At 33.0% G+C, this 15814-nt stretch overlaps 1 protein-coding gene across 1 annotated transcript in view; it reads right to left on the bottom strand.

Annotated features, from left to right (window-relative positions):
- Positions 1-655: 655 nt before the first annotated feature.
- Positions 656-15814, bottom strand: part of LOC114329977 (transmembrane 9 superfamily member 3) — a 79898-nt gene continuing 64739 nt past the window's right edge. Inside the window, exons 7-9 of the mRNA XM_028279272.2 lie at positions 8330-8538; positions 8045-8275; positions 656-1243 (exon numbers count right to left, since the gene is read on the bottom strand). Coding sequence (XP_028135073.2) covers positions 1099-1243; positions 8045-8275; positions 8330-8538 — 585 coding nt within the window. The 3' untranslated portion in view covers positions 656-1098. The remainder of the gene's footprint in view (positions 1244-8044; positions 8276-8329; positions 8539-15814) is intronic.

Genomic DNA, 15814 nt, shown 5'->3' on the forward strand with positions numbered 1-15814 from the left:
TAGGGTGATACTATTATGTATATTGCACTATTAATATCTGCTTTTCGTTTGCTATTTGTCTTACCAGCTAACTTTCAACTAAACGACGTAACTGTTCTGTTCAATGCATTTGATGTTCTTTCTCTCGGTGTGTAGTCTTCAGTTTGTATGTATTCTTTGGTTTGTATGTATGTATTACCAAAAAGTCTTATGCAGCATTTTGTAATATACTTGAGATGTCATTCTGCATTGAATATTTTTAAATTGGAATTTTTAGAACATAACTGTTAGCTGAACTCTGATTTTTGCTGGTTGACAAGACAATTCTGCCGAGGAGATTTACATACTTAAAAACGGTAATGTGTTTTCACCCATATAGATATATTTCTCTCCCCGATTAGTTCATCATTTCCAGCAGAATAATCATTGACGCCACTTTCTTTCTAAAAATGCCTCGTCATACTAACATGATTATGGTTAAATTACAAATGATTTTGCCAAAAAACCTTTTAATACATTTATTGTGAATTTTTCACTTCACCTGCTCTGGGCAGTTTTTTACCGCAGTCCATAATCATTTCCACATTTATATTATGGATCCCCTTTAGTAGATGTGTAAAATATGAGATTAAAATACATAAATCTGACATTAAACTGGTATTATTAATTTACAATATCATTCATACTGTTTTATTAATGACAGTTAAATTAAATTATTCAATGACATAAGAAATGACAGATCCCTACTGTCACAAATTATTTTTGGATAGCATACTCGCTGTAAGTGAATGTCTTTCACAATAAAAAAAGATATGAAAATTATGGATACAAAGTTCCCCCAAATGCTCAGAAAATCACTAGCCTCTACTTACTCGTTTTCGTATGGTATCTGATGGACTATATACAGGTCAGAGTTTACATTTAACACAATATTTACTGATACTCTACACAGTTTTATATTCGATAAGAAACTTAACCTATCATACACTGAACTACACGTTAACCATTTATAGGAACTTTATTATCAAATAAAAGTAAAAACATCGTTTAATGTGAAAGACATTGTGAACAGTTAAATAACGAAAAATGCACCTATTTACAAAAATGGTCACAACAACATCAGTCAATTTTAACAATAGAGTATATTTTCCTTACAAATATACTCGTTCCAATGTATCCTACAGTACCACACATAATGCCCAGAGCTCCACTGAAGAGAGCCATGTAACCAAAGTAAAAGGTTGTCTGGAACAGTCCATACATCCTGTAACAATTTATTAGTATTATTATTTATTTTTTTAAATATATATAAAAAACAAACAAAAAGGTAGTGATATGATCAGATAAGAAGCAAAATAATTTGTAAAAATTATTCTCATATGTATTTACGGCAAATTTGAGAAAAAGGTAGGAACTACTCGATAGCGGAATTTCAGTATGATCAGTATATTGCGTACTTGGTTCAAGCTACAATCTAACCAGAAAATATTTCAAACGTCATAGTATAAAACCAACATTTGATCTGTGGCTTTTCATTGGAATACGTAATTCAATCGAGTCGGCTGATGGATGATAAATAGAGTCACATGGTTCGGTGATGCTTATTCTATAATCCCTACCGGAATGGCGCAAAACGATAGAAAACCAGAACACATGCATAGTTTGATTTTAGAAATTGTTTTTATGCATGACATGATAATATGAGGTTTGTCTTTTTAGTTTTGCATATAGCCGCTTAGAGAGCGCCACCAATAAAACCTTCCGACACAACTGTAACCTCAATCTTTTGTTGACATAAATCCATAGTTTCATTGCAATACAACAAGTCGTGTAGATACAGTGAATTTTTGAAAACAAGTCGGTCGAAAAATGGATCTTAGTCGAGAAAATTTTCAAGCAAGAATAGTTTACAATTTTCGTAGAGTACTGGTCGCTCCAGTTTCAGCGACGAATCCAGGCAGGTCCTCCCAAAACAGCAGTCACACAGCAAAACATTGATGCAGTTCGTCAGCTAATTACGAATGACCGCCGTATAACATACCGGGAGATAGAGGCATCTTTGGACAATTCAATGACCTCGATCGAAAAAATCCTACATGAAGCACTGAGTGTTAGGAAGTTGGTTTCCCGTTGGATCCTCATTTGCTCACAGAAGAGCATAAAGCGGTTCGCGTCAATTGGTGTCGAGAAACATTGGAACGGATCAACAAAGGAAGCTCAAAAAAACGTTGGTAGTATTGTTAGTGTCGGTGAATCTTGCAGTTACTCTTATAACCCGAAAAATAAACGACAATAAGCTGTGTGGGTGTTTCACGATGAGGAAAAACCAACAAAAGTGATCCATTCTCGAAGTGTGTCAAAGAAAACGGTCGCAACTTTTGTGTCAAAATCTGGTCATGTGGTAACAATTGCTTTTGGAGATCGAAGAACGGTTACTTCTGATTGGTATGTATAATATGTAACCGTTTGTTTACCAGAAGTTATCGTGAAACTCCGACAAAGCAATACACAACGACGATTCATCCTACATCGGCGATTTTACAGGAGTCAACTAGACTGGAATAACTGTTTTACCAATTGGTTTGAACGTATGCAAAAGTGTATCGAACTCGGTGGGACATATTTTGAAAAGCTATAAAGTACTTTATATTTTTTAAATCAAAACGGCAACTGGTGTATGTTTTCAAAGACTGATAGTGTGTAAATAAATTTATTAAAATCAGCTAAGTACTTTCAGCATTTTTAATGCCATCATCAGAGCTATCGTCTTATAATTGTACCTACCTCAAATGAAGAGAAAACTTTGAACAAACACATTCTAATATTAAAATTAACTCAGGGATCTAACCACTGGTCAGGGTAAAAACCCTTAAATGCATAAAATACAGTACAACCTGCCATATCCGGACCTGTCATATCCGGACCTCCCCATATCCGGACGGTTCTGCCGTCCGCATCTACCGAAATATACCGAGAAAAGCAGTCCTGCTGTTGGACAACGCACCGTCTCATCTCGACACAAAAGAACTAAAAGATGGCGAAATAATGTATTATAGAATCTGTAAAACGGGTCTATCGACGAAGGTTATTGACGGCGTCGATTACTGGAATGTATGAAGGAGAAAACGTTTTAGAGACTATAAAAGAAGTGGTCTTGGTTGATATTCGGATTTTTTCATATCCGGATCGGTCTGTCGCCACATTGATCCGGATATGGCAGGTTTTACTGTAATCACATTTAATGTGTTTTTAAAAAATGGCTACAATTTTTACAATCAACAGCTGTTACTGACAATATGCAAAGACGACAGGATGCGCGGACGGAAACAGCTGTTGATTGTAAAAATGGTAGCCATTTTTTAAAAACACATTAAATGTGATTATTTTATGCATTTAAGGGTTTTTACCCTGACCAGTGGTTAGATCCCTGGGTTAATTTTAACATTAGAATGTGTTTGTTCAAAGTTTTCTCTTCATTTGAGGTAGATACAATTGAAGACACGAGTGGATGAAGGTGCTATGTTACAAAATTTAGATTTTGAGAAAATTAAGGTTAAAGTTTTTCATTGTAAACTTTTCTCACATTCACTTTTATTAGGTAAAAACTTTTCTATGTCGTTACTAGCATATGGAATATGTTATTCACGGAAAAAAATATCAACAAAAAAAAAATGTGTCTTACCAAAATTTGAAAAAAACAGTACATAACACCTTCATCCACTGTATAATTCTAAAGAAATTAAAACAACTACTGTTTTATGGAAGAATCATGTATTAAAGAAAAACTTATCTAATCAGCTAACAAGATGTTATTGCTTAATATAAGGTAATAACAGTAATATAACGTAATACATTATTTTTTTTCTAAGATTGGTTCATAGAAATATCGATATTCTGGTTTTACAAACTTAAGCTGTTCTTGGAGATTTTTTCTTTTTTCTTCAGAGATAGTTCCATATTTCTCCCGAATTCTTTCGATTTCAATATTCTCTGGCGCTGCTGTTCTATTCTTATTTTGAAGAATATTTACTTTTCTAAAAGGAACTGTTTCGTCATATGATTCTTTATACAAATAGGAACCATACTCTTCCACTCTTATCCATTTAATACCGTCTCTAAATCTGACTGTTTCATTTAGTTCGTCCTTTTTTCTGTTAGTAAGATGAAGTTTTTGCGGTAGATCAGCAATCCTTCTAAAGTGTTGAGCCATGTCGATGACTTGATTTTTTCGGCTAGCCTTTGAAATTATTTCCCGGTACGTATCTGGTACATATACCGTGTCGTGTTTTCGTAAAACCTTCTCGATTCTTCCGAAGTCTCTGTCACAATCTAAGTAAGTATGGCCAACCTCAGGAAACTTGTGGTCAATACAACGGAAGTATCCCTTCAAAATAAGATACTGATAAAGGCAAATCATGTGGAAGTTCTTGTTCTGGCCCGCACATGAATCGGACCAGATGATCAGATAATCCTTTTTGGTGATGCTTTCGTCGACTTCAATATATCTGAGTAGAGAACTGCATATTTCTGCACTTCCTCTGTTTGCAAGATCTTCGGTCCAGGTACAAAAACATGCTTTGTCTAGGCCTTTTGTAGTAATATGCACCCCAAAATTATAAAACCACATTTGCCTAAGGTAAAATGCTTTGGACGTTGTTATTTTTGGCAGTGGCATTGTTTGTTGCATATCGATTGTAATATAGACCAAGTTGTCTGAATCTTTTGCTTTTTCCTTGTCAACTTTGAGCGCTTTAGTTGATGCTGTGTAGTTTTCTTTATGTCCATCGTTAGATTCACCTCCATCACAGATACTACACGTATCACTTTTCGGATACCCAAATGATAAATTAAACTCTCGCGAAAAAATGTTGGAATATGAACATTTTTTAATTCTAAATTTTCCAGGAAGTTGTGCCAGATTACATTCCTCAAGATAGAACTCATACATTTTGCTCACATTTAGTAGGGGAGAAAGATATTTTTTATGAGGATTTCTATTTCTGGAATAGTGCGACTCTTCGACAGGAAATTTATTTATGTGCTCTATCACAAAATCCCTAACATCTTGGCCTATTTTGTGTGGCCTATTGGAGTGCTTACCTCTGCGATCTGGAGGAGGTGCTGCTACACTACTATTTATACGATTCTTTATAACATCAAGTTTTTTTCTGCCTATTTGGTATAGAGCGCATAACGCTTCTTTGCACACCTTTACGGTAAATCCATTTTTTGTAACGTTATACGTATATGACGCAGTTTTATGTTTAACAGCATCTTTTCTTTCCCTCAACACTGGTTTTTTAATGATTGATTTAAATAGTAAAGCATTTTTTGCATTAATATCAAGTCTATAAAATTCATCCAAAAATGCCTTCCTGTCATCTGCTGAAAATTTAGTGCTACAAGAAAATCTACAGCCTTGTCTACAAAGAATACCTTTTTCTGGCTCCTTTCTTGGAACGAGAATGTTTTTGTAAGACAAATATTCTTCACCTTTTGCTCTATCTAAAGCTGCTTTGTGTTTCTTCCACGTATTTGGATCTCGTTTTCGTTTTTTGGAAACTTTTGCTGTCGTTGAAAAAATCTTTTGCTTTCTTTGTTTTTCATTTTCTTGGTCAACCTCGTTAGACCCGTTAGAAGGATTAATTATAGGCTTTTGAATAATCCCGCTTCCTTCTTTGTCTCCAGAAATGAATGTACCTCCAACAAGGTTTTTTACATGACTGTGGTCCGCTCTTTCTTCGTCCTCCGTGACACTAGTTCCTGAAGAACTGCTTCCTTCATTACTCGGAAAGTATTCAGCATCACCACTGCTGTCTGACAAGAATGGTTGGGTCCCCTCCAAATCTGAAAATAAAAACAGCTATTTACTTCTTACAGCTCCTTCTTTGTCTCCAGAAATGAATGTACCTCCAACAAGGTTTTTTACATGACTGTGGTCCGCTCTTTCTTCGTCCTCCGTGACACTAGTTCCTGAAGAACTGCTTCCTTCATTACTCGGAAAGTATTCAGCATCACCACTGCTGTCTGACAAGAATGGTTGGGTCCCCTCCAAATCTGAAAATAAAAACAGCTATTTACTTATACTTATATTTTAATTCTTCCTAATTATTATTGTTTAAAAATTACTTTTGAAAAGATAGGGGAATCCCCGGAGCAATCAAGTGTAAATATTTATAACAGATGATAGTTGGGTTATGTATTTCAACCAGCTCATTTACACTTTTATATAAATATTATTATCTAAATACCTATTGCCCAAAATATAATAAAACTTAATTATTTCATAACAACAGGATTGCACTTACCTGTTACATTTGAAATTTCAATGTTGAGGTTAGAACTTGCTGTGAATTCATTTTCATCATTTGGCAAATTTTGTTCACAGTTTATTTGTTCCTGCACTAGTTTTAACATTTGTTTACCTCTGGAACTCATTATAAATGTTAACTAGCATTAATATTATGATATTACTGCAAAAAACTGTAACAATGACACAGAACACGTGCGCGCAATACCAACTCACCAAGTAAAACAAAATGGCCAGTGAGTGGATGAAGGGGTTATGTGTGTCACTTAACACCATCATTCATATGACGAAGGTATACAAAATATTACATGAATGTGGATGAAGGTATTTTGTGCCTATAACACCTTCTTCCATTATTCACTGGAAAATAATGTAACATAACTCCTTCATCCTTTAAAAAACCTAGACTTCTGTTACGAATCTTAGAATTCTAATGTGGCCACGTGATAAACAGGTACATAACACCTTCATCCATACAAAAAAACCGTTTTTAGAAAAATGTTACATAGCACCTTCATCCACTCGTGTCTTCAATTATAAGACGATAGCTCTGATGATGGCATTAAAAATGCTGAAAGTACTTAGCTAATTTTAATAAATTTATTTACACACTATCAGTCTTTGAAAATATACACCAGTTCCCGTTTTGATTTACATAGAAGTGTGTACAAGTCAAACAGTCTGTTTCTATATATATATTTTGTCTTTAAGGCTATATGTGCAAAACTAAAAAGGCAACCCTCGCACATTACAAACAGATGTTTAGTTTTTTTACTTTCTATTAACTCTGTTTTTCAGGGCTGCAATCACAAGAAGGCGAGGGAAGTTTACCCCATTTTTAGAGGGAGTCGACGCATCTCCCGCAGTTTGTTCTGATTCAATAAAGGGCAGCCCAAATCTTACAGGGACGTTCAAATCCGTCAGGTTTGTCGGTGATGTCCAGCAAACTATGGTAATGCAGATCTGTCTTACTTTATCATTCCTCGACCAGGTGGATATGCCTGCTACTCAACCACACTGGTACACAGTATATATCAGACCAAGAGCGGAGAATTTTAAAGTTGATGCTGTGGACCCCCATGTAGTGCCACAGAGTTTCTGTATTATATTGTTAAGTGTTTTTATTTTTGCTGCTGTTTTGTCAGGTGTTCTCTGAATGTAAGCATTCTGTCTAGACCTAGGGTAACACCAAGGTATTTCGGGTATTTACTGAGTTTCAATACTTTGTTATTAAAATACACTCTTAATCATGTTTGCCAGTCTGTTGAGATGAAAAGTTGATATTACAGTTTTTGTACTTGGTTGATACTTCATTGTTTTGATTATGAGAAGGGATGTTATTAATCACAAATACGTATTTCGGAGTTAGGAATCAGGATTTAACTCTCTACCAACCAATTTTTGTAAATTTCAAAATTTATTTCGTCGTTGTTGTCTGTTTTCTTTCTCCCTCGATGATTTTTTGTTTCATAAATTATAACATATTCCATGTTACTCCTGAGTTTGACAACTACATTTTTTTTTTGAGTTCAACTCCAATTTTAACTGTGTTCAATCCGGTTTTTATAATATTTAATAATCGAAATAATAGTTACTGCTTGAAAGTTCTTCATTTCGACATGCGTGAGGTATCTTTTTGAAATGTATTTCAAGTTGTCTTACACTGTTAGAGAGAAAAAAGGCAACGATAAATAATTTGGTTAATGCCATATAATATTAATAACAATTTTAATTCACTAATAGAGTTTTACTTACTTAGTTTTGAAGAAGAAGTAGTATATGGCGTATACGTATACATAAGCGGACGTAGAAGCAGCAGCCAGGAAAGAAGTCCATTGCCAGCGATAGTCTTCAGCATTAAGAAGGAAGTAAGTGCAAACAATGGTCACACAAACTGTTACAATCATTAATATAATGAAAACTAACAGCATAAAACCATATACATAGTATATTTTGTAGGCCCAGAAAGACGTGAAGATGAAGTACCTAAAAATAATGCACTTTATACAACATATTTTTCTTTTTAGTGTCACAGCTTACATTTCTATGAAGATACTGGCAAACGGCAGTACTCCTCCCAGTAGAATGATAACGCCTGGTTCCATAAACCACTTCTTTTCCGGAATGGGTCTCGGTACAGCGTTAATACGACAAGGGTAGTCTGGTTGGCCAGCCAAATTTCTTCCCAAAACTGTACCAACAAGTGTAAGTGGTAGAATGACGAACAAGCAGATACATGTCACGGCCACCTAGAAAATATCAATATTAGTTTAATTTCATCATAATTAGATTCAAATTTAAAAAGATTGTATTATTTTTAGTAATATGGTTAATAAGAAGTGTAATGTGGTTGGTTTTATTTAAAATTAAATTTAGATGAACAGATACAGAATAATTCCGCAATAATAATTATGTTTACTGATTTAAATGACCAATATAAAGTCATTTATACCTAATATTCTAAATTTCTAAAACAAACATTTCACCCAAACGAAAAAAAAATGTAGACCTAGACAGCGGAATAAGCCAGGGGACTCAATGAGCCCTAGTCTCTTCGTCATAGATGAAATCAATAAAAACGTCAACAAAGGAAGAGGATACAGAATGGGAAACAAAGAAGTAAAAATACTCTATTACGCAGACGACGCAATAGGTCTAGCTCAAGATGATGATAGTCTGTAACGGTTCACGTTACGAAATTAGCTCTTTAAATATTTTATAATTATTTTCTTTGCTCGCTTAATTAAATTCTCTAATTTTGTCGTAATTAAATATTTACGTGACGTCACATTTTTATGTACGGAACATACTCTACGCCTCTGGTGGCGAATATGACCTCGCGTTCTGAGAGTTTGACGTTTACCTTGGCGGAGAAACACATTTCGCTCGTCACTTGACTCGTGAGCCGGAATAGTGAAGTACCAGTACCCAAAATGGCCGAGAATATCTCCATAAATTAATTAAGCATTTGTGTCTACAGTTCCCAGTTTGTCTTTAAAATAATATTATAGTATCCAGCTGTGTCTTGAACCAGGGAAAATGGCAGTCCACTAGGAGTTTATTCCCGGTAATTATTTACTTTTTATATAGTCAGGTTTTTATATGACCGCTTATATCGTTTTTGTGAAATATAGGATTCTCATTGTTGGATTCAAATCAATGTGGATTTTATATAGATTAATCGATGTTTATTTAAGATTCCGTCCAGGAAAATTCTATATTCTTTTCTAATATTTTTTTAACATAACCAAACATATGAATTTCTAAATTAATGTTGGAAATAATCCAATTTGCACATCCAATATCTATAGATAATAATTTATTCAGAGAAAATTCTAATAGTCTTCATTTTTGGTTATAATTAAGTCAAAAATTTCTCTTGAAGTCTTCTAACATCATAAATATCCTATAATTATTTTAAAGATGTCATATCTATTCTGTATTTAAATTCCACACTCATGTGTCTGTTCTTGTCAAGGTCAGTAGTTCAGTAATAATGAGATTTTTTTTGTATAGCCTTTTTACATTATCATCTATCCTAAAAACACTTCTTTAGTTCTCTTTTTCTCCTTTGCCTTTTTTTTCGGACACTTTTACATAGAAACTAAGACTGGGTAAATATTTGTTTTAGCCTTTTGGGAAAGTAATATAAAACGAACATGAGAAATCATAGACCCTCACCCACCTGAGAGGAACCTATTCCGGCTACATAGTCAGTCACCTGGGAGCAAGCGAAGCGTTCCAGCTTCATTTTCGGTCTCTACACCTGTGCTTACAGGAAGCACGGTTTGGCACTATCCTAGTGCTCATTTTCTGGGAACCTTTTGGTTTTTCATTTGAGGAATGGGATTGTTTGGGAACACTCAGTTTGGTGTGCTTTAAGTAACTATTGGTTTTTATATTTCAGACTCTCGGTTTAATGCACTGTGTTAATTAATTTTTTTCCAGATTTAGCTTACTTTTGTTTTTTTTATATGACATATTTGTATATTAATGTATTAGGTTCCCAACTTATTTACGATCTACGGTAAGTTCTTGTGCACAGGAATAAGCCTAGAGAAATTAGGTTTTATACTTTTTTGCACGATTGATCATTTTTGACTGTTTACCGTGACAGATTTTACGTCAGTAGGTGACATTTACTAGCAACTCGACGGTAAGTAATCCAACTCGACGGTAAGTACTCCAACTCGACGGTAAGTACTCCAACTCGACGGTAAGTAATTCACTTAAACTAGAATAAAGAAAACTAACGAATTATTTATTAATATTGAAACTTCTTAGGCCTATAGCCAACATTTTTTCTCTTCAAATACGCGATCAAAGTTGAAAACTTGGAAATATCAATGCCATCATAAAGAAAAACGGTGGATTTAATCATTGAATATTCTGCCCAGAGGCTTCCAGGAGCTTTCAACTGCATATGTCTTTGAACGAAATATGCCAATAGAGTCTTTTCTTCGATTCTTAAATTCTTGCCTTCGCACCATTTTTTAAAACTTTGGTAGGTATTTTGATAACGGATTTTGGATTTTTCGGGAATAATTGCGGAACACCCTTCTTCCCAAGCCCGTTCAATTTCTTCAAATTCACTTTCGCTCATATTTTAATTTATAATAATCAAAATTGTACTTAAAATTATTGACAACTAAATAAAAACTCAATTCTCCATTGTTGTTATGCACCCTAGTTACTACCTAACAACCAAAGATCTATCTTGATAAAATGAATGAAACTAGTCAATATGACGAAAATGTTTAATTTTATAATTTATAATGGTATCGTTATAAAATCGTGCAAAAAACGTTATAAGCATGTCGAACGTTAAGGGTAACCGATCTCGGATCCTCCGTAAGGGGAACCGAGCTCCTCCTCCAAACAATTGTCTTCGATCGGTATAAAACCCTTACCGTTCTCCATACTTAATATACTATATTATTGGTTTGATATTTATTGTGTAATATTACTTGCTTGTTTTCCAAATATTTTATTATTTATTCGCTTTACTTCATTTGTTCGGTTAATTCGTCGTTTCGGTATTTATCTTAACTTCATTTCTATAACTTTTATTCATTAATTTTGCTTAATTCATTTAGTATTTTCTCTTAGTCAGGCTTGTGCCTATTTATTTGTATTATTTTCATCTTTGTCGGTTTCAATTTAGTGGTACGTAGCAAGCGTACTATAACCATTTGGTAGAAGTCTCATATGAGTTGTACCCTATAATATATAAGTAAGAGGTATATATTTTTGTACATACATATAACAGGACTGTAGTTATATTGTATATCATATTTAACGACAACTTTTGTCATGTTAGAGTCACATTACATACATTGTTTAACTCAAAGATTGTCAAAAATCTAGGTAGTTATTTTTAATAAATATTTACTTATTTTGTATATCATTTATTCTTATTTCCTTTACATTTTCATTTACTTATATAATATTTAATATTTGACAGCAGTGTAAGATACCTGGGAGAGTGATCGAAGATCATTTTCTTGGCGCCCATGATTTGTTAGTGTTATTTAATTTGTTCTTCTTTACCAATTATTTTTCTTTATCTAATTTCAGTACATTATTCTTATTTTAGTATTTACTTTCTAGTCATCATTATGTGCTTTGAGCTACTGTTCTTCGACAGGCATGCAAACGAGCCGTACCCATCCTTGAGTGTCAAGTTGTTCTCTTGCATCTCTTGCTAGCCAACTCTATTCAGTTTGCCTCTGTCCCTTCATACTTCTACTTCTATCCCCTTTTATCCCCCTTTCTTCTTCATATTTGCATCTTCCTCGACTAATACTACTGAAAAGTAGTATTTTCCTACTTCGGCTTCTCAACGTAGAAGCCACCTCACTCTTTCTACATTTTTGTTCCACTAATTAGTTTCTTTCTCCTTACTTCTGTTGGAGTTTATCCCTCTCTTTACATTCACTCCAACAGAAATTCTTCTTATTAAACGCTTTTATTTAGTTCAATACTTTGCGTCAAATCTTTAGACGTTAATTTGACTGCCTTTTCTTCAATGCAAATGAATGAAAATTTGCAGACATATGCATTCGCGGGAACAATACACTAATAGTCAATAAAAATTTTTTTTCATGTTTATTAATTGTTTAAATAAAAAAAAACGATTTTAATGGAAAACGCTTAAATTCTCTTGTTTTTACAATGTAAAAACTTAAAACTTTTACGGATTGTATAGCTAATGATATGAACAATTCATAATTTCACTTTTTACGTTAATTGTTTACGTTATGCTTCATTAATAAACAATAAAGTTTCAAATTTTTTGCCGATTACGACTACTTTTGATGTTAGTACATCATATGTTTTATACATATTTTAATAAACATGACGATATATTTTAATGTTTGAAAAGTGTAAGACTAAAAAGTAAAAAATAAAAAATATGAAAAAAAATTTTTAAGAAACGCTTTTCTTTAGTTACGAGTGACTAAAATTAAAAATATAAAAAATCAACTAAAACGTAAAAAATAAAAAAAAATTGAAAAAATCTAACACATTCGTTAAAGAAAAGCGTGGGGCAAGAACCGTTTATTCGATGAACACGCGCCACGCTTTTCTTGGACGGATGTGTTAGATTTTTCAATTTTTTTTTATTTTTTACGTTTTAGTTGATTTTTTTATAATATTTTTTCGTAACTAAAGAAAAGCGTTTCTTAAAATTTTTTTTTTTTCATATTTTTTTATTTTTGTTTCAAGTCTGTAAAGATTAGTGCACAGATTTAACATAAGAGCAAAATAATTCAATATGACAATCTCATCTCAGAAAACTAAAACAATAGTTTTGTTCTGAAGCTATTTTCTTGTGGCATTTTTGCAATAACTAGTTTAGATGGGAAATAAGCCACAATTTTACTAAAAAATGATTTTATTAACGTTTCGACGCCCAAATCGGGTGTCGTTGTCAAAATACAAAAAATATTAATGAATTAAACAAAAATATTGTTGCTTAGTAAAAAAAATTCTTCTAATAATTTATTTAATCTGACTCATTTATATCGGCAATTCAGACATATATTATACATTTTAAAGTAGAAGACTTTAAAATGATATTGCCAATATTTATGAGTTGTGTTCCTGGGACGACTTTATTGAAAGATAGTTCATTCGATTACATGAAATCAACCTCAACTCAAGAATATCCGTCACAAAAAAATCATAACATGTGATCTGTCTTTAAAAAGACAACCACATGCAATGTTAACAGTAAAATTTTCGCGCTAGAGATTCCATAGTAAATCACGAGGGAAAACCAGGAAAAAATCTCGTGATACTATCCCGACATCGTAAGTATTAAGTCTTACTTTAGTTTACTCTCTTACTTACTAATACCAAATTCTGACCTTAACCCTTAAACGCCCAAGGGTGGGTAAAAAATGTCCACCTAATGCGTATTCCTTTGTAACATATTTATTACGTGTTTAAATTTTTTTTATTGTTAAAAAGACAGCCCATTATCGAATGTTAATTTGGTTCTACCAATATTTTTGAAAATAAAAGCAGCATCTTGAGTTAAATATGGATGGGCATAAAAAGTACACCCTTGGCAAAACTTGTTACTAAAGGTTTCTATATAATTTCTCGTTGATAGGAAGATAATCCATATAATTATCGATGTATAATTACATAATCTACATAATTATCCGCCAATGAGGAGGCTGAAAGAAAGAATATGGAGAAAATCGACAAATCTGAATTACTGGTATATTAATTTTGATGTACATTGTAATTTTGTTGTAAGGTTTGTAAATTGTTTATATTAATATTTTAGAAGCTGCTGTGTTTATTAAGCATAAGATTCTTAAGTTTAATCCATTTTTCACAACTCTCAATAAATATATTAGCTATTTTCGAGGTGGACATTTTTTACCCACCCTTGGGCGTACATGGAACCTAAAAAAGGTTGGGCGTTTAAGGGTTAATATGTACATATGTTATTTTAAATTATAAATAATATTAATAATACATAGATATATAAACAATACTAAAATATAAAATATGTACTAACTCGATATGTTATTGACTTACTAATCCTGGTATTTTCTTTCTATTGACTTCCTCTTTTAGTATTGGTAACCACATCCTACTGCATTATACCGAGGAATTTGCGACAAAATTGGTTTCATTTAGCCTAATTAAAGCCGCTTCTTTGATTTTTCTTTTTTTACTATCTGTTTCTTTCAGGACTATACTTGAATCTCTCCACTGAACTCTATGTTCATTATCCCATGCGTGTTGTCATATTTGAGATTTTTCAAATTCTCTATTTTAAATATAAGACTGATGTTTTGTAGTGTTCACTTATTGTTGTAGTGTTTGTTGTTTTGAATGTTGTTAAAATGTTGAATTTATTTCCTATTGTTTTAAGTTTCTCGGATAGTCCTTTAATATAATATGGTATTGATATTTTCCTCGTATTATTTCTTGTGAATGCTATAGGATCCCGTTCTAAGTTGTTCTGTTCCATTCGATCCAATCTTGACAATTCCTTATTTATAAACGATAAAGGATAATCATTTTTTAATAAAACAGATGTTAACAATTGTTTTTCTTCTAAGCCAAGCCGCACACCAAAGAAACATGAAACGAAAAACATGAAACATGAAACGAAAAACATGTTTCATGAAAAGAAAACACTGCTAAAAAATCTCAAAGTCCGCCTACTAATAAAACGAGTGTGATTCATGCTCATGACACATTTTTATTTTCGGAGAGTCTCATAAATGGCCGAATATATATTTGTTTAGCAGTGGTTTATTTCCATGAAACGTAATTTACGTTTCATGTTTCTTTGATGTGCGGCCGGGCTAAGAATGAATTTTCGTTAGAACAAGTAAGGTTGGCTCTATCATATAAGGATTTAATGATTCCCTTTTTAACGTTGATGTTGTGATTTGATTTGTAATTGAGATATCTGTTGGTATGTAATAAAACAATAGGAATCAGCAAAGAACAAGTCAGAAGTAAAATAGAAACTGATGGCAGCAGTATTGAACAAGTAATGGAGATAAAATACCTTGGAATTACATTGTCCAGGTACGGAGACCTTGACAAAGAAGTGAGAAATCGAGTATAAGGATTGGCCATATGGCCAGTCTATTTGCAGCCAGTATTCTAAATAACACCATATGGCGAAATCGACATATTAACACTGAGATGAAGTCAAGAATGTATATGGTCAATGTAAGACCAATAGTGACATATGCATCAGAAACAATACCTGACACAGCTACAACACAAATACTATAGGAAACGGCAGATATGAGAGTCCTGAGAAAAATTATAGGGAGTACGCTAAGAGACCGATAGAGGAGTGAAGACATTAGAAGAAAATGTAACGTACAGTGTATGAACGAATTGACACTAAATAGAAAAAAAAAACAAGAATGGAATAAACACATAAGCAGAAGGCGGGAGAACCGTGTGTTTAAGATAACAAGAGATAAATCACCAATTGGTAGAAGTATGGGCCGACCGCGCAAAAGTTGGAGTGAC

Source organism: Diabrotica virgifera, chromosome 3 (genome assembly GCF_917563875.1).
Source record: "Diabrotica virgifera virgifera chromosome 3, PGI_DIABVI_V3a".
NCBI classification, from domain to species: domain Eukaryota; kingdom Metazoa; phylum Arthropoda; class Insecta; order Coleoptera; family Chrysomelidae; genus Diabrotica; species Diabrotica virgifera.